The 24,440-nt window shown below is 43.4% G+C and overlaps 1 protein-coding gene across 3 annotated transcripts in view; it reads right to left on the bottom strand.

Annotated features, from left to right (window-relative positions):
• The window catches only part of PTPN1 (protein tyrosine phosphatase non-receptor type 1), a 63,044-nt gene extending 39,023 nt beyond the window's left edge, over window positions 1–24,021 (bottom strand). The window contains exon 1 of one of the 3 annotated variants that reach the window (XM_028125206.2): window positions 23,804–24,021. In XM_028125206.2, the coding sequence (XP_027981007.1) occupies window positions 23,804–23,866 (63 nt within the window). In that variant the 5' untranslated portion in view covers window positions 23,867–24,021. The remainder of the gene's footprint in view (window positions 1–23,803) is intronic. The other 2 variants (XM_088026796.1, XM_028125208.2) reach the window with 2 other exon arrangements.
• Window positions 24,022–24,440: the final 419 nt, after the last annotated feature.

Below are 24,440 nucleotides of genomic sequence, written 5' to 3'. Positions count from 1 at the left end.
TGAATGGCACTAAGTGGTTCTCTCTTGGTTAGAAACAATCCAGAGTATCTTTCAGCAGCCAGGTCAGAAACTATAAACTAGCTAAACGGTCTATAAACAACCAGTAGACTGGTAAAGTACATTCAGACTGACAATTCTGTTTTCAATCTATTTCTCTTACAGGTAGGTAGCTGCTTTCTTAAACAGGTTTAGAGAAAACACATAGGGGCATGACAGGGATATATGATTAGGGGAAGGGATGCTTCTTCAGGGCAGAATGAAAAAAAAACCCTATAATTAAAGCATCAAAAATAGTATTACTAATACAAGAGTCTATGGAAAACAAACAATACAAATGAATACAAGTAAAACTGAGGAAATCTGAATAAGATGGGCAAATTATATCAATGTCACAATCCTGGTTGTGATACTGTACTACTTTTGCATAATGTTACCATGGGGGGCACTGGACAAAGTGTACAATGGATTTCTGTATTACCTCTTGCAACCGCTTATGAATTTACAATTATCGCCATAAAAATTTCAATTAAAAATATAATTGACAGGAGCGCATCGCTGGCTCAGTCAGTAGAACATGTGACTCTTGATCTCAGGATTATAAGTTCAAGTGCCATGTTGGGTGTAGAGATCCCTTAAAAATAAAATATTAGAGGGGCACTTGGATGGCTCCAGTCGATTAAGTATCTGCCTTCAGCTCAGGTCATGATCTCGGGGTCCTGGGATCCAGCCTCACATCAGGTTCCCTGCTCAGCAGAGAATCTGCTTCTCCCACTTCCTCTGTCCTCCCTCCCATTTGTGCGTGCTTGCTCACTCTCTCTAAATAAATAAAAAAAACTTTAAAAAAATAAAATCTTAGGGGCACCTGGGTAGCTAAGCTGGTTGAGCATCCAACTCTTGATTTCAGCTCAGGTCATGATCTCAGGGCAGTGAGATTAAGCCCCAAGTCAGGCTCCATGCTCAGAGGGGAGCCTGCTTAGGATTCTCTCTCCCTCTCCCTTTGCCCCTCCCCCCATGCGCACACTTTCTCTCGCTTGTGCTTGCAGGCTCTCTCTAAAATAAATAAATCTTTAAAAAAAATAAAATCCTAAAAAAATGATTGGCAGAATACAGACAAAACGTTTATAGTACTTACATTGTATAGTGACAGGGACAAAGCAAATTTTTATTCTTTGTTTTCACTTTACAATGAAATACAGTATAAATTAGAAATATAAGAATTCTTAAAAAGGTTGAAAGGATATAATCAAGACTTTGGACATTTAAAAAATATTTTATAAAATCTCAAGGAATAGGAGGAAAATAAATACAAGACTGTTCAACAAACCACAGGATTCTACTATAAAGCAAATCCCTAACTTTTTTTTTTTTTTTAAGATTTTATTTATTTATTTGACAGAGAGAGAGACAGCGAGAGCAGGAACACAAGCAGGGGGAGTGGGAGAGGGAGAAACAGGCCTCCCGCGGAGCAAGGAGCCCGACGTGGGACTCGATCCCAGGACCCTGAGATCATGACCTGAGCCGAAGGCAGACGCTTAACGACTGAGCCACCCAGGCGCCCGCAAATCCCTAACTTTTAAGATCTGTATAATCAAAGGGGAAGTACTACTTTCTATCAATAAATAAACTTCCAGGAGTCATTATCTCAAGAGGTGATATACTCTAGAGACCAATACTCTGGCCACGCATGCATTCCCTGTGTTCCTCAAAACTGCTAAGCCACTTCTAACCCAAAGGCTCACCCACCTTTTCCTTCAGGCCTCGTTTACCCATTCAGTGACCTGTTCAAACCAGCTTAAGACCCAATCTTCAACACTTTCCACTTTTTTTTTTTTTAAAGATTTTATTTATTTATTTGACACAGAGAGAGAGAGACCCATAGCGAGAACAGGAGCACAAGCAGGGGGGGTGGGAGAGGGAAAAGCAGGCTTCCCGCTGAGCAGGGAGCCCGATGCGGGGCTCGATCCCACGACCCCGGGATCATGACCTGAGCTGAAGGCAGACGCTTAATGACTGAGCCACCCAGGCGCCCCATCCTGGCACCTCTTATGTTTCTCTCACAGCACTTCCACCACTTTGTGCGATGGTTTCATGCTGTCTCCTTCCTAGGACCATGAAAAAGACCACAGGTTTATGTTCCTGATCACTCCTGTCCTTGTCAGTGCCTAGCACACTGCCTGGCACCTGCAGGTGCCCAATAAACTTGTGATGAATTACATGCCGGCATGATTTATATGAATTTATAGATGGCCGTCATAATGGTTTATAGGGAAAATTAGAGGATTCTTCTGTTCAAGAATAATTGTTAGGTAAATTACTCTTAAGTGCTGAGTCCTTCATATGGTTCATTTCATTCCACAAACATTTCTGAAGGATTTACAGAAGTATCCAATCCTATACAGCAACTAAATTCTATAGTTAGCAAGAAGCAAAACCACATGCAATTAACATTAACCTTGGAAAAAATACCTTCAACTGCCAACATAGAAGCCTCAGATATTTTAAAGCCCAGATCTTAACCTCTTTTGTTTCTCTTTCAACTAGAGCCTCCCTTTCCCTACAGAGGATATTAAGGTGTGGTCTGCCAGGACAATGCAGTATTTAAAGGAATGTCTTATCTGTTTGGGGTGGGGGCAGGGAGGATGACACCATGTCCAGTTTAACTAAGGAAGGTTCAATGTGTGTGCAATGCAAGTCCATAAGGCAATGCTGGGCCAGACACTACGTACTTTAGGTACTGAGGACACAAAAGATGTGAATACACGATCCCATATTCTCAGAGGGTTCGCATGCCAGCTAAGAAGAAATTAAATATACATAAGGAATAAAAATATTACTTCATATAAAATGCTAAGTATTAAAAAGGAATAGCATGCTGCAAAAAAAAACACTATTTGGCATATCAGAACCTGATGGATGTTCTTTCCAGTGGCTTTTTTTTTTTTTTAAAGATTTTACTTATTTATTTGACAGAGAGAGAGACACAGCGAGAGAGGGAACACAAGCGGGGGAAATGGGAGAGGGAGAAGCAGGCCTCCCGCGGAACTGGGAGCCCGATGCGGGGCTCGATCCCAGGACCCCGGGATCATGACCTGAGCTGAAGGCAGACGCCCAACGACTGAGCCACCCAGGCGCCCCTCCAGTGGCTTTCTTTCTGTAACCAAATCCTGATTTCCCCCAAGGCAGAGGATTCCGACTAGGGCCAAGAGAGCGAAGCAGCTGAAGGCAACTGTAAAAGGCCAGAGACCAGGAGGGCCTGGGTGCCATCACGGGAAGAGATCAGGAGGAAAGGGAAGCAGTTCAGACATACATCCAAGAATGAAGGTGGAGGACTTGGCCATCAGTTGGATGTAAAAGTAATCAGAGAATTGAAGATTAGGTTTTTGAGTTAGTGCCACTAAGGATAGATTTGTAAATGTAAGTATCCACTGATTTTATAATCACCCAATGGATTTCTCAAAGCAGAAAAAAAATAATTCTTAGTGGTTAAAAAAAAATCAAGCTTACAAGACAAGATAAAGCAGTGGTCTACATCACAAAACACATCCTCAAAAAGCATGCGAAAATCTACAGAAACCTATTTAATATAAAAAGAACGTATTAGAAAAGATCTAAAATCTTTTGGGTAGCCCACTGCTGATCCCACTTTAAAAGAATGCAGCATATTTGCACAGGTTAAAAAAAAAAAAAGACAAGCGCTTGAATAATTTTCTGGCAAATTACACATTTTTCAGACGAAATGCTAGTAAATTACAGAGAGAAAAATCTAAAGTCTCATTTGGATAAGACTTGCTAAAAAGCAAGACCCATTGTGACAGCTTCTATAAACCAGACAATCGCCCCCCCGCCCCAACTCTCTACTGTGCCCATGATTAAGGGGAAAAAAACACCAGAAACTTCCATCACACTATGCCAGAATGTACTTGTGGAACAATCTGTAGTTCTGGGGAGCCGCCACGTTCCTCCTTCAGCTCCACCTGACCCATCTTCTTGATTACAGTGATGCCAGACGGAACCTTTCCGAAGCAGTACATCAAACCCTCCTTTCCGGGTGTGCATTGCATGGTGTCCCTTTCTGCTCGGAAGGGAAATCCATCAAGTCAGAGACAAAAAGCTGGGTATGAATAAGCAGAGAAGCTCCAGCTCTGCAGTCTCCACCAACCAGTTTAAAAGTGTGAGCTGCTGAAAGAGGAATGAACGCTCAGGCCTCCTCTCTCCATCAGCTAACAGCCCAATGTCCGAGCATTCTGGTAGTGTTTGGTGGAGGACAAAAATGAGGTACAGGTTGAACTGTGTGTTCGGGGAGAGGGATGTAGTATCTGCAGGAGAGGAGAGGCCTGGAGCAGACGCTTTCCCCCAACACTGCCAGGGCCAGGCCCTGCTGCGCCATTCAGCCCTCCCAGGTCCCGTCTGCTAGACTGCCTGGTGCTGCCAGTCCTTGCCCAAAAAGACAGACTGTCTTTGTACCATGTGAAACAGGAGTCAGGCCATAAGAGACCACAGTCAAGACCTACCCTAAAGTTTAGCCTGTCTCCTGGCAGAAGACATCTTGGTCTCTGAAATACTGCAGCGGACAGTTTTAGAGGGGGTAACTAGGAAGTGCACCATATCATGTCACGGACTGTCATGGAAAGGTCTTCTCTGAAAACGAATCAGAAATCAGAACTGCAACCAAGGGAGGCGATGTTAATTATAAAAGCTGTTATTTTCTGCAATGGGATATACAATAGAGGAGAAGATTGAAATTCATTTGGTTTATAAAGTTTAGTCATCCGGGATTCCATAATTTCTCACAGCAAAAATAACATGTGATAACTCTGCCGCAACATTTAATTTAGAAAACCTCAAAAAGACTATACATTTCTTCCAAAAGCAGGAGACGGACAGGGTATTTGGTTATAGACCAGAGGCAAAGCCCCTGTTCAGAAGCAACAAAATGGCAACCAAGGAAAAAACAGGCCAATGCCTGGGGATCCCAGAGGAAAGCAAAAAGGGGGTAAGGAAGAGAGAGCCAGGCTTAAGAAGAGTCCCTAGAAGCTGTCATTGCTCTCCAGCCCCAGAAACTCTGGCCTAACCGTGTTCCTCTCAGCTCTTTATCTATCCCCTGCATCCCTGAATCCAGCCTGCCTCCAAAATCCACAGGACTCCATACTTACATGGAAGCAGGAGCAAAATCACGTTGAGCGCCAGTGTCGCATGGGAAGGGGAGATATTAATCCATACCCATACCCGCCCTCCCCACATACACACACATACATATTACCCCCTAGATGGAATCCGGAATGGTTCTTATTTGTAAAATCACTATTACTGTGTAACACTAATCATTATCACATACAGTAATTCTAGGGGGACAGTACCTATCGTATTAATAGGAATATTTCAGGTGTACTGATTAAAAAGGTTCCATGGGTGAGCTTGGAACTTAATCACTATTTATAACACTGATTCTATAGAAAACTATGTTCAAAGTGCCAGACAACCAACTTTCAAACTTTTGAAGCAGACACATTTGTGTATTAGGGACTGTCTGTACTTTCATGCTTGGTTACCATTTTGACTCTATGCCAGACAGAAACATCCATCTGAACATAGTTCTTGTGAACTGATCCAAATAGGATTTAAGGGGATGCTCTGGATGATAATAAATGTTGAGGTCCTCCATGAAACAGAAGACTGGCTATGGCTTTTATCCAGGCCTGTCGATTTAAAAAGGACTATATGGGGATATTAAAAAAACAAAAAGCAAAACTCATGAACACAAAATTTTGCCACAAACAGACCCTGTTCTGGCCCATAGACGTATTGTCGTTAAAGTCTGCCAGCTGTTTATTAACACCCCTCCCAGCATGCTTGAGCCTGTGCTTGCTTCTACCATCCATCCTCCTCAATGCACCCTCAATGCAGAGGCAGCGAGCAACAACAGATGCATCAGACACAAGAGGCAGTTTATTGCTAGTTCGCAGGCAGTCAAACGTCACGAGGTACACAGGAGCAAACCCACAGAGTTTGGTTACCATGTTTATAGCCAACACCACATGCCCTGTATCCTTATAGGGAAGCGGCCTCAAGATCCAACATGTCGGTAATTGCTAGTGGTGGTTGTGGTAGCCATGGCGGGGGTGGGGGTGCGGTGAGGAGGGGAAGCAAAGAAGGGGGGAAATAAGACAAAGAGTACGATTGTGGGTGGGGACCCAGTGACACACAGACTGCAACATGGGGACTGAATAAGTATGCTTAAACCCAACACACTGGAACACAAATGCTTATTGCTTCCCACACAATCTTCTACACGTTTTATAAGACTCCTACCAACAACCCTGTCTTTAAAGCTGTTTCTACTCTGTTCTTAACTGTTCTACCCCTGACCCTTCAACCTTGTTTGCAGGCATTTTTAGGTTTAAAAAATCTCGGTAAATAGGGGCAAATGGCTGGCTCAGTCGGTAGAGCATGGGACTCTTGATCTCAGGGTCAAGCCCCATGCTGGGTGTGGAGATTACTTAAAAACAAACAAACTCAGTAACTTAACATGGAGGATTCAGATCTGCTGCTCTAATTGACATAAGCAGAATGAAGGCAGGCAAGTGCTATAATCTAATAGGAAATCTCTATTCCATTTCAGACTCAGTTACTCTGATGAAAGGCAATCCTGGGGCTCCAGGAAAGTCACACATCTGGAGGATGTGGCGGAAAGGCCGCTGGACCAGGAAGAGCAGGATTCCCTTCGGGTCAGAGGTCTGCTCTATGACCATTTAATCACGCCGGGGGCGGGGGGGGGGGGGGGGCGGGTGTTGGGTCTCAGTTCACTTGAAGAACAATCCTCGCCCCAAGTCGTTCACCATAATGACAGTTTTAAAATAGGTGCTCTGCAAAAAGTGCTCTGCAAATTATAAAAGTGCTTCTATTCTAAATTTGATTACATTCACATAAAAATTCCAGTTTAAAAGAAAACCCTAAAAAAAAAAAAAATCAAATAAAGTAAGAAGCCAAAGCAACCCTAAGTATCCCTTCTTCACCAAACTAGATGTGTCATTCCGCTCCAAGCTATAAAGCCGAGCTTGCCCAGGCAAGAAACAAGGCTTTCACATTTATTTTTATTCCTCTCCTCCTCTTCTCCATTCAAATAATACCGCTTATTTCATAAGATCCAGAAGAGGGAAAGGTTAAGATCCACAAATAATAGAATAATCTTCAGGGCTGAACCAGGGATAATATGTTAAGAAAAAAGTGAAAGACAAAAATAGTGTCTTCGTTTCAGATGCAAATGCTTCACCTGCCCAGAATTTTTTTTGCTCGGAACTTTCTGGCAAGATCCAAATCTCAGGAAATTCCAAACAAGTGAAACTCTAAAGGCAATTTACTTAGGAAAAAGGATCTAACTTTAGAGACCCAAGCACACAGCCCCCATTCTTGCCTAGTTCTTTACTTTTACAGAGTTGCACCAAACCAACCACAAAATCATATGCTAACAAGAGCTTTGCTTCCTGCAAGTTGACAACTCTCTGGTTTTTAATAAATGCCTCTATTTCCTGTCAGCATTGGTCAGTCCCAGCTACCAAGCCTATGAAGTTTGAGCGAGGGAGACTTTCATACCACGGCTGTCTCTCATACTTGGCCAGCATGCTGGAACACAACAGCTAATAAGCCACAGGGAAATTGCCCCTCCAGATTGGCATGGTCTGTGCATGGCACAGAGACCGGGCGAGCTGAGGAAGACAAGGACAGATAACAGATGAGACTTTGTTCCGCTAAGTGTCGTATGTGTATATGTGTATATATATGCATATATATACACATGTGTGTATATGTGTATATATATGCATATATACACATGTGTGTATATGTGTGTATGTGTGTGTGCATATACACACATGTATGTATATATATGCATAAACATATCTGGGTGTAGGCCCCCCAATGAAATTAAATCCAAGGACGTACAAGGCACTCTGAGGGAGACACCCAGAATTATACATGGTTGTCCCTCAGAAGGGGTTTCTAATCTTACCGGGGGAGGAAGGGTATGTCAGACAGAAAATTAATATAAAACATACAGAGAAAACAAAGTGTGTGCTAAATCGATGGTGGGTCAGTAACACATGGTTTCCACAATACTATAAACTCAATGCTTCCCTATCAAGCAGTTCATGAACCTTTTTTTTTGGGGGGGGAGGCTAAGGGGGAGGGAGAGAGAGAATCGCAAGCAGACTCCCCCGTGAGCGTGAAGCTCGACACGGGACTCGATCTCACAACCCTGAGATCATGCCCTGAGCCCAAGTCAAGAGCCAGACCCTTAACCAACTAAGCCACCTAGGCACCCCAATTCATGAACATTCTAAATAGCACAGCTCATCTATTCATTCAGGAATGACTTATTGGGCACTGTTTATCTGCCAGGTACTATAAATGGGTACTAAGAGATACAAATGACTAAGACAAAAGCAGTCTTGACTCTTTTAAGACTTGACAGATGACTTGGAAATTGGCTGGTAAACAGGCAATTAAAGAACAGTAGATATGATTACAGTACAACCACACAACATGCTATGAAAAGGGAAATATGGGGGTCATGGGAAGACCTATAAGAGGTACCTAACTTGGATCTGGGGAAAGGGGAAATCAGAGAAAGCCTCCTAAAAGAGGATGCCTAAGATGTGACTGAAAGGAAGAACTAGAATTAGCAAGGTAGAACGTTCTAGGCAGAGGAAACAATACATGTAAAGGCTCTGTGAGAGACAGAGAGCATTACCATTTCAGGAACTAAAAGTGTTTTGAAAGCCACACCAGAGCGCAAGAATGTGTACGTGCATGCTCTGAATTCAAGGGCCATTACTACTTCCTGAGCGAATAACTGAGACAGCCCCGGAAGAAACAAAGAGTCAGATGAAAAGGGGCAGTGTGGGCAGACCCCTGAGGAACTTCCCCAGTAGAGGATCAGAGAAGAAGCCCAAGAGGGAGACCGAGGACTAGCTAGAGAAACAGAAGCTATAAAAAGAAAGAAAAAGGAAAAAAGAGCAAGTTAAAGAAATAGGGGTTAGAGAAAATTGAAGCAGCAAACAGAGGTCAGCCATGTTAAACGGTACTATGATAAGGATGCAAAGAATCCGTTGGATTAGCAACAAGGAAGCTAATAGTGACCTTCTCAAGAATTATTTTAGTGGCTTGGTAGGGTGGAGCCTAACTTCCCTGAGCCAAAGTGACTGGAAGGTGAACAATGGACACCGTGACCTATTTCTTTCAAACACTTCAACTGGAGAAGGAAACTAAAGAACAGTGGCTGGACGGACAGTCACAGCTGGAGGAAGCCTGAGAATGGTTTACCGGTCCAAGTAAGATGACAATAGAGAGGGAGGGTGAAGGACACATGCCTACAGGGTCACTAACCTGTTAGGGCAAGATGCCTTGAACAGGTGAGAGAGGCAGGGGTCAAGAGCACAGACCTAAGGGTTGCTCCAGACAGGAACGAAGGGTCCCTTCTTGTGAGAGAAATGAGGTAGGAAGGATGGCAGCTGAGTTTCAGATCTGACAGCCAGGGGTTGGGGGCAGACAGATCTAGGCTGAAGACTGGATTTCTAGTGGCTCACCCTGCAAGACTGGGAGATTCTCTCCACTTAGAAGATCTTCTCCCCTTAGCACTTAGGGGCCTGGGCGCAGGGAGAGAAAGGCTGGTCCAGGGCTAGAGCTGGTCACGTAAGCCGATAGCAGGCAGATGGGCAAAAGGGCTAGGAATGTTGGCGAGACAGCATTTCAAGAGTCATGACCACTGTGTAAGAAGGGGAGAGAGGACCTGGGGCTGGGAAAGGAGCAGCCGGAAATCTGAATGAGGAGAAAACCCAGAGATGGGGAAGTAACTGAGTGAGGGGAGTGTGGAAGCACAGGAGGCTGTGATTGCAGAGCACAGGATCTGAGTCTGAGATGTCTAAGGGAGAGAAGATCGCAAGGACCAAGGCTTGCCTATGGGAGGGAGGTAGCAAAAAGAGAGGGGCATGCAATTTCCAGGGATGAGGTGGGGATGCTGGGCGGCCCGCCCAAATGAACACTGACATGGCCCAGGGGCGACAGCAGCCTTGGAACAGAAGACCCTGTTGTGAGTCCGGTAAATGAAGGGGAGGAGGCAGGGATGCCGGGGCGGGGGGGGGGGGGGGGGGCGGCGCAAGTAATTAAACACTTCCCCAGTATGGCAATGTATTGACTAGGAGGAAAGCTTGACTGACTCCTAGGATTAAGATACACACACTCCCTACATCTCCCCTCCAACCCCAAGTGTTTTCACTTTCCTTAGCAAATCAATGAACCAGGGGTCTTATCCAGAGTCTGGACTTCTATAAAGAATGCCTTTTTATAATTATTTCTTATTCACTTTCACCTTAAAAATGGTACTTACCCTGCCACTCCCTGCAATATTTTGGCCATTTAATGGCTATGTTTTAGTGATGCTGTTGACAGGCTTGTGAACTATTCTTTTTCTACTCCGCACATCTACTTCTGCTATGTTCTACAGACATGGATATGATTTCAAAATAAAACCAGAACACACGCACACACACACACACACACACACGCACACATGGGCGCGCACGCGCATGCTTAATCAACCCGCTCACCATTAAAGGAGAAATAGTCAAAATGTCTTTTTTTCTTAGTCATCTATTGGTAAAGAAAACTCTCCTTTTCAAATATTTAATTAGTAATCAATGACTATTTTTTATCACATGCAGGACAACTTCTGCACGTAAACTTCACAGCTAGAATCAGAAGAAGGGAAAAGGGAAGAAGGTCTGCAGATACCAATTTTGACCCCTTCTGTACAGCAAGGAAGGCACAGTAAGCATGTGAATGAGAAACAGGCAGTAACCAGTAAATCCCTCAGAATTTCTCAGATGAACGTGTTTGTGTCTAAACTTAAGCAATCGTAGTCTCAGAATTTGTAATCATATCCAAAGCGTTTAAATGCCTAAAAGTTAAAGCCTATTACTAAGCCATTTAAAAGTAGGATAATTATCAGCAAATTTAAGTTATTTTATAAGGTACTTGACTTGAAATAATCACTCAAAGCCATCCGTGTACCAAAAACTGCTAATAAACAGACCACATAATGGGAAAAGTCAGCCAACATCATTAAAAATATCCTTTAAAATTCACAATGAATAATTGAGACCTTCATTCTCATAGTGTCAGCTGCAAATCAGGGGTCTAACCACCTATTTTCAATTTACTCTTAGCGAGTCAGGCTTATACTTAAAGTATTTGGCCTATTAAAATATATAATAATTCTGTTAGTTGTACGGACTGAAGAGGATCTGCATAAACTCTTTATACCAAAGTTACCAACCATTGCAGTGAATACTGCATTTACTTGCCTACTAAGTGCAGCACGCTGTTGGCGCTCTCGGGCTGTAAGCTGATGGCACACAAACCTCCTCCTGAAGACATCTACACAGATGACCCCACTGCATGGGGGCATGCAGTCAATGCCATGATGTAACCTCCACTATGCCATCCTATTAGAAGGGTTCCAAGGCCATTAGTGCAGTCAAGGTAAGACGTAATGGCACAGGAAACAGAAAAGAAGGGAGAAAGAAACTATGTATGGGAGGGTACACAATGCACTTGAATTGTGTGCTACGGATGGAAGAAGGGTTAAAACTGAAGAGAAAGAAAGTTAAGTATGTTCCCATGCTTTCAAACACAGGTAATGTCACACTTAATATAAAGGGCAAGGAGGAGCATGCCCAGATTAGGGGTCTGGAGAACATACGGGGCTCACGGCTGCTTGCTCTTGGGATCTCCACTTAGACATTACTTTTATAGGCTATCCTTACCTGACAGCTCCTCCATCTGTTTTTCCTGCTCTCAATGCCAATTAATTACTTCTGAGTATGCCCTGGGCCCAGGCCTGTGACAGTTCTTACCACTCTGAACTGGGACTGTCTCCATTCAGCCCCTTTGCTGGCTGGACTATGAAGCTTCTAAGGGTGAGGACCAAGTGTGTCTTGTTCGCCACTTATCCTCACTGTCTAGTGAGGCCCTAGCACCCAGGAGCTGTTCATGTATTTGTTGAGTGACTGAATGAATGGACTCTGGCTGCAAGAAGCTTACACTTTAGAACAGAGAGGAAATGAGGGTGGATGAAAAGCTTCATGGAGAGATTGGGTCTTTAGGTTGATTTTCATTTCACATATACAAAAAAAGTATAAAATGGCTAATGTCATCCCGTCACGATTTAGGGGTACTAAAACACTGAGCTGGTTTTGGGATCCCCTTTTGGGATTCAGCTTTGGGGGGAAAAGTACAAAACTTAGAACAAAGACCTTGATGACATGACTAATAATGGTAAAGAATCTTCCCTGTCTATTGTTTGTTCTAATTTGTCATATACAACATACCTCTATGGGATAATAGATGCAAGAAGGATCAAAGAAAAAGAATGACCTACAATATAACATGTCCTTCTGCTCCTGAACAGGGATAGAGACCTTAACAACACACACTCTTTATAACCTATTTATTTTACTTGTATCATGGCTACCATTTATTTCATTCCTTGACAGAGTAAGGTAAAGAAGCCATCTAATCATGAGTTCAGACACACATGACAAATAGTATCATCCCTAACCAAGTCACAAAACGAGTCATTAAAACACTACTTCTTTGGCTTCTCAATGCAAGCATATTCTTTTTATCAAGTCCCAATTTAATTTCCATGTTGGTCATCAAAAATAGTTCGTGGAAATAGCTGAACATGGGACAAAAATACACTTACATTCAGGCGCCCACGGTGGAAAAAAATGGTGGCAGCTTCCAACTTCCTCAAAATAGCAGAAGGGGGCTAAAAGATGAAGAGGGAAAGGGGGAAGGGCAGGAAGAGGCACCTGGTTCAAGATTTCATCCTGGATTTTAATGTCAAGGGCATTCTCCTAGGCATTTTCACACTAGCCACCAAACTTTATCTCTGGCTAGTCTTCCCTTGCTTTGATCTTCCCTAATGACAGTATACCAGCTACTTAGCAAGGCTAAACATCTTTTTTAAATCATCTTAATTCTAATACTAGTATCAAATGCCAAGGAAAAAAAAACCCAACTTGGACTAGAAGCTGCAAACTCAAGAGCATCCAAGGGCTGGGTGGTTCGTGTAAGGGAGGGTAGCGTGACCCGCTGTGGAGCTGTGCTAAACTGAAGAACACACACGTGTCCATCCGGCAGGAGTGGTGCCCCTCAGCCCAGCAGACCATTGCCAAGGTAGGCTCAGACAGGATAGTCCTCAGACTTTTCTCAAGAGAAGACCAGAAATCCAGATTTGTATGTGACTTCTCCTGATTCAGAAACAATGACAAAAATTTAAACTCTTCTTAAAAAACAAACAAACAAAAACAAACAAACAAAAACACTGTGCGGACCCGGCAAAATAGGTCTGCGGGTGGCCAGTTTGACCTCTTGGGTAGATGACAGAAAACTGGGTAAAGGTCTCAATCTACAAACTCTCCATGTCCTAATAAATCAGGAGACTTCGCACAATTCTTGTCTCCCTCTGCAGCCGTGCACCGGTGTGAGCATGGCCACAATGCTGCTGTCAAGTTGGATTCATGACACAGGAGATCTCAAGCAGAGAAGAACACCAAGGCTCTGACACCTAATTGTCCTCCTAAAACATTTCCTGCTTATTAAAGACCAACTTATGATGCATAATACACAGTAGTGCATGTAAAGCCCTTTGCACAGTGCCTGGAGCACAGAAACAGAACTCAATAAATGTTAGCTGTTTAAAGGGTTCTATTACGAATGAGGGTAGAACATGGATCAGATTGTGCATTTCTCCCTTGAATGGGAGGTACTAGTCCAATTACAAAAGCCAGTAATCCTTTTTAGACATAAAAAGGATTTCTAAGAAAAGTTTCCTTAGGAAACGACATTCATCAATATGGTACGCAGTAACTTTATAAAAACTGATTTACACTCTCACTGGGCATTGTAATTATTTTTAAGGACATAATAACGGATTTTTAAAGTTTTAAGTTGAGTAAAGATCCATCTCACTTTTAGATAAGGGGGAATCGCATAACATATAAAGCTACCAAATCCAGCAAGAGTAGGACACGAAGCCCCAAGTTTTCCAGAAAAGCTGCCCCATTCTCCTGGCTCCTTGTGCGACTCTGCAGTTGTAGAATGTTAGCTTTGGGTCATGCTGTAAGGCGATCTCGTCTAATCACCACATTTTACACATCCTGCATGTAACTCTTTCAAGGTCCCACAACAGTCGAAGGCCAACCTAGAGCCCAAACCCAGCCGTCTTTTTCCATTACCTCACAAATCCCTGGGGAGAGGTCTGTTCAGGGTGGTTGGTTAAGGGTGGTAGCAGGGCAGCCTGGGACTAAAGCTTGGAAACACAATTGCCCTATGTGAACTTAATCAGCACTGGGGACAGATTTAAGGCCCAGCCTTTGGGAGCAAAAGGCCCTATCGACCGAGGACACAGGGTGGGGAAGGTTTCTGATACACAGCCAACCAAAGCCTCGCTTCAGTAGTACATCTCAGGGTCAATCATGCTCTTTTAAAAATCCTCTAATATTAACTGTGCCCTTTTAGCCACCAGCTTGGAGCAAGAGTTCCAAACCTCTATGAAAGAATCTAATTCACTCACTGGAAAAGTAGAGATGTCGCTAAGCAAAGGAATTAATGATTTAAAAGAATGTTACTATGCTTCAAACTGTCCAACTTCCAAAGTACTGAGAAAGTATTTTGTGAAATGCAGGCCACTGGAGAATATAGATTGTGTCCTACATTCAAAATCTGTCTTTCTAGAAAGCATGTTTTAATGTCAAAGGATATAAAGCAAGCTGTGAACAGGAGACTAAAATTAGCTCAAACCACAAATAACCTAACATACTTATCACTTCCTTATGATCAACCTACAAAAATCAACATTAAAGGAAGGCATTTACAAAACTAAGGGTGTGATGCCCATTTGTGCCTTTAACTTCAGCTGTATCCTTTCTTCCTTCTAAAACAGACCTGACATGTAAACATTCCCCAAAAATGACATTTAATAATTTGAAGACAAGTAGGAGGGGAACATTTAGAGCTAAGTTTTGCCCTGTAAATAAAACAGCATGTACCGTGCAGTTCTTAAGTGGTTAGAATGGTAACCACCTCCTCAAACTGAAGATAGGAAATTTTAGAGGACGGACCACACCCATCTCCAGCTGCACTTCGCACCAAGAAGTAGGGACACACTAGACTCCTACTTCAACCCAAAGCTTGCCTCCATCTCCTAAAACCATTTATTTCCTACTTTCAAAAACAACATCTTCCAACAAACAAAGTCTGTTGGGAAACACAAAAGTTTCTGGTCATCAAGTAGTGGAGCAAGTTGCAAAAGGAAGCTCAGCTGACAAATACATGTTCATTAAGAAAAAAAAACACAACAAAAAAACAACTAGGTTTGTTAAACTTTTACAGTGATTCTCTCTGCATGATGAATATGTTTTGGTTAAGTTTTCTGGAAAGAACACAAGCTCACAAAAGACAGAAACAAGTGGTTAAGGAAAGGTGTGGTAGAACCTGCCAACAACCTCTGTGCGCTCAATACTGTCCTTACTCGAACGCTCAGAAGCATTCTTCCTAGCAGGCAGAAAAATAAGGGAAAGCAGCAGACCTGGGTGCTGTGGCAAGAACAGATGAAATCAAATACCGCTTACGACACTAGTATTTGCAGGGTATGCTAAGAAAAACTGTTAGTGGGAATGTGAAGGAATATTTAATATACTTCGATAGAAATGGTACCATCATGGGTACATAAAGGATCCGTTAAATCACAGGGATGTGGCTTCTCAAGGACTGTTCAAAAGACATGACCAGCTACCCTAGCGTAGCTAAATCACCGGGTGCACGGGGGACTGCTCCAGAAATGTAGCTTTGAGCCTGTAAACCTGATGCAGCTTAATGCAACTTCCTGACCTTGCACCATTCCACTGCACCACTTCACCCCACCCCGGAGGAGGATGACCCAAAGACCCTGGCAACGGGGAGGTGGTATCCAGGTCGTGGAGAACAATAACGGCAACGCTCCTAGCTGCTCCTGACTCTAAGACGCTGTAAAATACAGTCCCAATCAGAGGAAAAACAAAGCAAAACAACAACAGAGAAACACAAAGCAAAATACCCTCCCCCCCAAAGAAGACCGCGAAGTATCTTCTTAGAGGCACCTTCTCTCCCTGCAAAAGTGAGCCACACAAGTATTTATGACCTAGTGAAGGCACTTCTTTCCTTAGCCCTTGCAGAAGCAAACTTAGCCCTATTTGAATAATGAAGCAGGACAAAATCTAAAAGAGATAAATATAACAGTGACAAATGTTTAACCATCAAGGGAATTTAAAGCTGATTTACCACATTACATTAAATGCAGCTTGCCTATTTGTTCTCTTGAGTGAAGTTATATTCAGAAGTGATTTCATCCACAGGCATTTTTAAGTAACCTCTTGTTCTTAAGAGAACTCCAACTGTTTGGAATAATTACTTGATGTTCGCTTTCCTGTAAGCAATTCACCACAGTGTATAATTTTCTGAGTAATCAGTACTCATCAGAATAAAAACTAGCAAAGCTGTTCAGTGAAACTTAGTGTGGCAATTTTAAAATGAGATTCCTCAAAAGGAAGAGATGCACCAATAAGAAGCCCATTAGGTACGAGAAAGAGTCAGGGGAAAAACATTTCATGAGAATAACAGATCAGGAAGACTTCTTCCTTCTCCGGTCACTAACTAATACATTTAAAAAACACAGTTTTGGAAACCTAGCTGTGCTATGCTCATCTTATCTCTGGCAGTGGTGTCGCTCGCCCACAAAAGCCACAAACACAGCCGAGGTTTTTCCTTCTTTGTCTGTAAAAGAAAACATGCCCCACTTAGTCTTTGGGAAGCCTTGGCAAGTAAGAGAGAAGAAGCCTAGGACCCAAGTCCACTTGGGCCCAAAGGTTTACTTCAACAAGCGGTAACCCCTCAGTCAGGGCCCAAAGGTTTACTTCAACAAGCGGTAACCCCTCAGTCAGGAACCTGAATTTCCCAGCACGGTACCAGATTCCGAGTAGGAAGCAATGGGTGACGTGGAAAACAAACCGCCTTGCTAGAATCATAAGCATTCAGAACTGCAAACTGAATCATGTCACATTTTTTTTTTAAAGACCAAAAATCATTTATTAATAGTCGTTATTTCGTCTGCAGTGTGACTTGTACCACATTCCATCAATGGATATGGGGGAGTAGACTTTTCTTTGGCTATTTATTTCAGCAGAAAAAAAATCTTCCACGTGAAATGGTCTTGTTTCCAGTTTTCAGACATTCAAAATTTATAAACTGTTAGTAAGATACCCGTGATTATGTCACACTGCCTAGCTAAAAGGGCAGTAGCCAGTGAACTATGAAGTCCACTTCTACAAAGTATTATTTCTAAAATGCTGGAGACTTAGGTACTTTCTTCTCAAACATGGCAGCTGTGTAAACTATCATACTATTCAAATGAAGTTTAGACCAGATGTAGGTTTCTTTCTAAAATTACATCATAAAGGGCAGCTACCCTTCGGGTACCTAGCTGGGGTTGAATCTTTCGTAAATTCTCAAGAATCAGTTCCTCTATCTTTTACAGGAAAAACCACCCAATTGCTACTTAGAGAAAAACTGCAAGCAGATTGCCTGTCAGTGCTACTCATTTTCCCACATTACTAAATCAAATGAACCATACTGATTAAAAATGTTTAATACTTCTTGGGAAAAAAAGACTCAATTCTTTTGAATCATTAACTATACTCACAAAACTCATATAAATTTTTGAGCCTAACTGTACTCACCGACACCCACACCTTACAAAACTGAGTAACCACTGCAGTGTTTACAGGGATGACCTCGGGAACGTTAAATTCTCTTTGTGAGTACATTAAAGACTTTTATTACTTGACGTGAACCCAGTGATCAGTTAGGCCAGGATCACTTCTACAAAGGCAGGGACTGAAGAAGAAAGTTAGCACCGTTAGTAACAGAGCTGGGACCAAAATAAAAGCAAAAGATTCAACTACCCTCCTGGCCCGAAGGGTGGTCTGATAAAGACCAAAAAACATTTGCCTTTACCATTCATACTTCGGGGGACAGGGAATCACAGACTTGTAAGGGTTTTTACTTTGTGGAGAACCATAATCAGAAATATTTTACAAACCAACCACATGCAAAGCCCTTTTAGAAGGCACATGAGAACAAGTCAAGAGTGACGAGGAAGAGTAATTCAGTAATTCTTAGAGCACCCCCAATTTTCCTCTTAAGTTCATCTCAGTCCAAGCACAAATTTGTTATTAAATTAAATGTAAAGTTCCTACAAAACAAACTGGTGGCATCAGCTTCTAGTAGGTAAGAAGTCCAGCCTTTCCTCCAAGCCACCAGGGCAGGTGGTATTAGATTGCCTCAGTAGGCCATACCTTAAAATGTGGTGATTTTCTACAAGAGTGACCTCTCCTATCAGTACTAATGCAGGCTAATCTAATTGTTTCTCCCGTTCCCTCCCCACCTAGAATGGGAGTTGGGAAACAGGTCTTGTTCGTCTTTACACTGCCAGGGCCTGGCAGCGTCCTGCCAACCAATTTTATCCCAACATTTCTTAGGCACTCTGTGCCAGGTGCAGAGGACACCAAGATGAATGAAAAGAAGGAAAAGCTGACCTCAACAGCTTGGACTCCAGAGGATACAGGCCCTGATGGAAAGAAACAGTGCCTTTAAGAGCAGGGCTTTAGATGAGATAGGTATGAAGCTGTCTGGAAACACACACACAGAGGAGAGAGCAAAATCCAAGGCGAGGAGGCACACACTCGAGCTGGGAGACGCAAGCTAGATTGTGGGAAAGGCTGCCTGGACAGAGTGTTAAGCCAAGACATAGAAGAGTGAAAGCTAAGGATGATGTGCGGGGGACACTGTACCTTCTAGTGTGGCTAGAATAGAATGTACATGGGAGGGGATGGCTGGAACCTGGCTGCCATGCTAAGGAGTTTGGACCTTGCAGATACTACAAAGGCACTAGAAGTAGTTCAACAGAGTGCCAGTCTCAGGTCTGTTTTTTAACACAATTATTCGAGGGATAATGTCAAAAATATACACGGTGGGTGGGGGAAGATGTGAAGAAGCTGTGAAGGGACCATATTAATTCGTTACCAGTTTCCCTCGTTTCTGTGGTGTGAAACTAAAAATGACAAGTGTCTCATAAGGAAGATTTGAGAACCTAGACCCCTGCAGGGGTAGAAAGGATGCCAGGGTGGCCAATCAATGAAATGTGGTATAGAGGGAATCAAGGACTATCCCCAGCATTCATGGATATTCAAAACATGCACGTCAAATGACTGGTACCAAACTATACTGTCCTGGAAGCAATGACCCAGCTAGACTTCCCATTTTCCCCCCAGAACATGGGCAGTAGGAAGAAACACGCCCAGCCTATTTGTCAGTATTGGCTGGTGACAAATGAACAAACCGACAAAGTAACAAAAATGAACAAATTAACATAAACACTAGGGAGGAATACCAGCTTGCACAAAATATGCAAGGCTCAAAGGGTAGGTTTACAAAAAAGTACCTGCTTAATAAAACCATGGCATAGGACAAAAATTGCCGAAAGGATTCTGCAATCTAAAGATCAGAAAGTAGGGCGCCTGGGTGGCTCGGTTGGGCGACTGCCTTCGGCTCAGGTCATGATCCTGGAGTCCCGGGATCGAGTCCCACATCGGGCTCCCTGCTCAGCGGGGAGTCTGCTTCTCCCTCTGACCCTCCCTCCTCTCATGCTCTCTCTCTCTCTCTCATTCTCTCTCTCAAATAAATAAATAAAATCTTTTTAAAAAAAAATAAAGATCAGAAAGTAGACAACTCAAGAAGGGGGTTGGGGGAGAAAAAGAAAAGGCACAATTATTTCAGCAGTTTATAGTCTGAAAAACCCTTACAGGGCATTTTAAAAAATGTGTTTCTATTATGAAATTCAGTATACATTCAATTACATTATTCAATACCAGGTATTTTTATAGGTCTGGGGGAGCCACTCATGCTAAAATGAAACACAGTGAGGAGGCTGTGGAGCCCAAAGGTAGATCAACTGGTTAACTGAAAATCGTCAGCATCACCATGATTCCCTGGCTGGCTTTTGAGAGACATCTGATACAGTTTACATACTTCCAAAAGTACCAAAGTATACCTATAAATATGCCAGGGATGCCAAGACATAATAATAGCAAAATGTCCTCCCCTCCCACTATTTCTACTTGTGCTCCCAGTTAATTTGAGTCCAGACAATTAGAGAGGTCTTCCCACCATTTCCAAAATGGTGATCAGACACCTAAATTTAGTTCACTCAAACCAGGGCTACACAAGAACATTTAGATCTAATGGGTCACTCAAGATGACTAGGACTTCCCAATCTCTCCATGTCATTTCCGTTTGTCTTTTTTTAAGTGAAGTGAGTCATAGTGTATAGATATTTCTCCTCTGCACAAAATACAGTTTTTCTCTGAAGAGAATGGTATTGATATAAAAATTACTAGGACATTTTAATATTCATCTGCTTGGACTGTGACAATAGAAGCTGTATATGGCAGGAAGGAATTTGAGTGAACTATGGTTATAACATGGTTTTAACCCAGTCAGGCATTCGATCATATTTCATAATAAAAGCAGCTATAAAAACAAATGTCAATTGGAAGAGTGGCCCACTTTACAAAGCCTGCCTCTAACATGGAATAAATCTTGACTTCAAGTCATGAGCTATTGTTGCAATCTCCTTTATCTGAAACAATCACATCATTCACACTGAAAAATAGCGAACAGAGAGAGAATCAAAGAACTGGAGATGAGACAAACAGCAAAACACCTGACCCAAACTTGAAGCTACAAACGGAGGGCAGCTCGTTAGCTATTTTCATTCATTCCGGCCCTCTCCTCTCCCATTCTGGCTCTGAAAACCAATCCCTTTCCCCGTATCTACGATCTCTTTCCTCTTCTGGACAGTCAGACCAACTCAAACTCCAGGCTCACTATTCCACTTTTCAAAATAGGCACACAATCGCTTAAATGACAGATAACAATTTTTAAAACCATCTATCTACATATGCTATCAAAGCTGACTGTTTATATATCTAAATGCTGATTAGTATCTATGCGATTAACAATTAAAAACACAGTTATGCTCATTTTATCAGGTTGAGATAGCACAGAATCTTTGCCCGAAACATTTGTTTCCTAAGCCACCACATTCCTCGGCATTCAAAGTCTACTTCACCCTTTGTTCCTCTCCCAATTGTTTCCAAGTTTTTGCATCTGTTTGCTTTAGTTAGGAAAGAAGTATAGTGAGAAATAACTGCACTGCCTCATTTACAAAATTTTAAGCCAAAATTACACATTATTTTTCTAATCACAATAGACTACACAAGCTCAAAATGACTTTGTTAGAAGGCTGCCCTCACTGTGACATGCTATAAAATATTAATTTTTTTACTTCTACTTTCTGCCAACGATGAACACATTTCTTTGAATTCTTGAAAAATAATGGTTTTGGTAAACTGACACGCACTTTGGGAAATTTGCCACTTTAGACTCAAGGTCATTTGAACTCTACATTTTTAAAAATGCCACAGTTGCCCAATGAAGAGCCACTTTCAAATTCAAAAAGGAGAGGAGATTCTGATTTCAACTTTAGAAAAGAAAAATATCTGTACGGTAGGTGAGAAAGCCTGTAGTCTAAAATAAAAAGAAACCACCTCCAGGAATGTGCAGTCCACTAAGAAGCTGGGGAAATCTCAACACACTGCAATGTGACTAACTCCTGGCGTTCAAATGTGGTAGATACACCTAAGAACGATGAGGGAAACCAACATGCTTCATGCTGGTGGCGTGTGCAACACAGTTTTAACAATGCTTGGGTGATGGATTTCCCACTCTGCCCTAAAACGGTAAGAAATAAAATTCAACCAAGAACTGTGGTTTTTTTTTTTCCCAAGAACTTTTTAGAATATGAATTTGTTGTTGCCAGCTTAGTTTCAGTACAAAAGATTTTCCCCAATGCTTCCTAGAAGCCATCTACACTTGTGATGGGGTATATTCTAATCAATACTTCGAACCAACAATTTTTTCATTTAAAGCCACTTGAGACTCTACTGCATTAGATTTGATGCAGAAAATTTGTCTACACATTCTCCAAGTTACTAGTGGAATTCAGTCAATGACCTCAGAGATGAGACAGAATACAAATTTCATATATTGATTCAGCATACTTATACAGATTACAGTGGTTGCAAATATTAGTCTATCAGAAGTTAATATCCATTACAGTCCTAGTAAGAAGAATCCTGTCAAATAAGCTTGATGCAAATCCACATGAAGCCAGGCCTGCCAAAAAAAGGCTTTTGTTAGTCAAGCATACCAAAGAACTGCTTAAAGCTTTTTTCCTTTTTAAGTGGAGCTCAAAATAGACTTTAATACTACCAGCTGATGGATCTCACAATTTGCCTTTTGAGACTATAAGCTGAAAACAGAATAAAATGCATTCTCCCGTTACACAAGTAACAAAAATCTCCCTATTCTGTCCATCGCCTATTTAAAATACCGACTGTGGTTTTGGTTAATCCTCTCACAACCCCCGCAATGACATTTAATCAGAAGCTCGTATTTTCTTTAGAGAATTTAGCTGCTTATGAAAGCAGACCTTTTCGTGTTGTTAAGCTGATGCTGCCGATAGGTGAGAAATCCTACTTTTCTAACTTTTTTATTTATGAACCACGTAACCCACAAGGATATGAAGACTGGGAGGACCCGATTATCTCAGCCAGGACAAAAAAAGATAAGATGCTCACTGGGGAAAGAAGCTATTTTAGAGAGGGCAAAAACGTTAACCTTCCCTGTCTCCTGCCTGAAAGGGTAATATTTTGGACCCAGAAGAGTGAGTATTGCAGGTCTTCTGGCTGAAAAGCGCCTTGGCCTGATCATCTCAGGGCTTGCCGCTGCTCCTCATTCAGCGAAGAGCAAAAGTCTCTTCCTCTGACAGATCCTCCCTGATCCCCCTTGAGGTGGCCCACCTTCCAGGCAGTGACTCTACCCCGTTATGGTGTTTTGTTTTCTTCACAGCATTTGTCACAATCTGAAATGATTTGCTCATGGGTTTGACTGTCCTATTCGACTCTAAGCTCCGCGAGAAATAGGGTCTTGTCTGTCTTGTTCTGCAAACATTACTCCCAGCGCCAGGCCCAGCTTGGAAAAGGCAGGCCAATTCATGTTCACTAAATGAATGAACAGGAAGAGGGAAGAGGACTGTCATCCTTGGGACTTGACACACACTAAGACGAGGGGAAAGGAAATGTGAAGGAGGGAGGGGGGAGTAACCCTTTCCCCCAGGGAGACAAAGGAAGAAAGTCTGAGGTGGTCCAGTCTAGAAAAGGAAGTAGTGGGGGTGTTCCATTAACCCCAGGGGACAAAGAGTGGATAAGCAAGGGGGCGGGGTCAGGGTGCGAGGGATTCGCGCTGAGACCACCGATGGGCGGCCTCCAGGCTTGAGGGGTCACCGGGCTGGAGGATATAAGGTGGGTGGGGGATCAAAGGGGTTTGAAAGGCCCCGGAGAGACGCAGGCCCACCCGGGGGACAAAGAGAGAGGAGACCGGCCTCTGCCGCCGTCGGATCGAATCCTCACGCAGCAGGGCCGAGGCGGAGAGCGAGACCCAGAGGGAGGACCGGGCCCGGGGGTCTGAGGGGAAGGTTCACGCGGCCTAAGCTAGGGGCCCGCCGCGCTACGGGGCGCTACCCCACCTGGTAAATGGCCGCCCAGCTCCCGGCCTTGTCGATCTGCTCGAACTCCTTTTCCATCTCCATGACGGGCCAGGGCGGCTGCTGCGCCTCCTCCTGGGCCCACCGCACCGCCTGCTGCTCTAGGCCGCGCCGCGCTCTCAGCTCTGAGTCCCGCTGCAAGCCTCGACTCCCGCCGCTACTGCCGCCCTAGCAGCCGCTGCTTCTTCATGTCAACCCGGCAGCCGGAAGTACGCACCGCGCTACCGCGGGCTCCGCCCCCTCGTGAGAGAACCAATCAGCATTCGAAAATGTCGGCAAGCACTTCCGCGGGGCGGAGCCGGGGGGAGGTGCTGGGGGAAGTGGCCTCAGCCCCGCGAGACGTCCGGCAGCGTGCTCTCCCTCCCTCCTCCCGCCTGGGGGATCTGGGCTTGGGCGTGGCCCACGCCGGTTGCCTAGGCGACCCTGGGAGCCCCGCCCACGGAGCGTGGGTTTGCAAGGACCCTGTGGATCTTGGGTTCAAGCCTCGCCGCGGCCCGTTGAGTCACAGAGTGACCTTGAAGTAACCATGCATCTGTCCTTCAGCGCCAGGATCCTGGCCTCAGTGCTGCAAGCTGGAGTATGGGCCGAGGGCTGCATGTCTTCCCCTCAGGCCAAATGT

This window comes from Eumetopias jubatus, unplaced genomic scaffold (assembly GCF_037043125.1).
Source record: "Eumetopias jubatus isolate StellerSeaLion01/CBP00866 unplaced genomic scaffold, mEumJub1_p1.0 scaffold_9, whole genome shotgun sequence".
In the NCBI taxonomy this organism is placed as follows: Eukaryota; Metazoa; Chordata; class Mammalia; order Carnivora; family Otariidae; genus Eumetopias; species Eumetopias jubatus.
The sequence above is the reverse complement of the archived record's forward strand: the minus strand, read 5'-3'. Positions and strand labels throughout refer to the sequence as shown.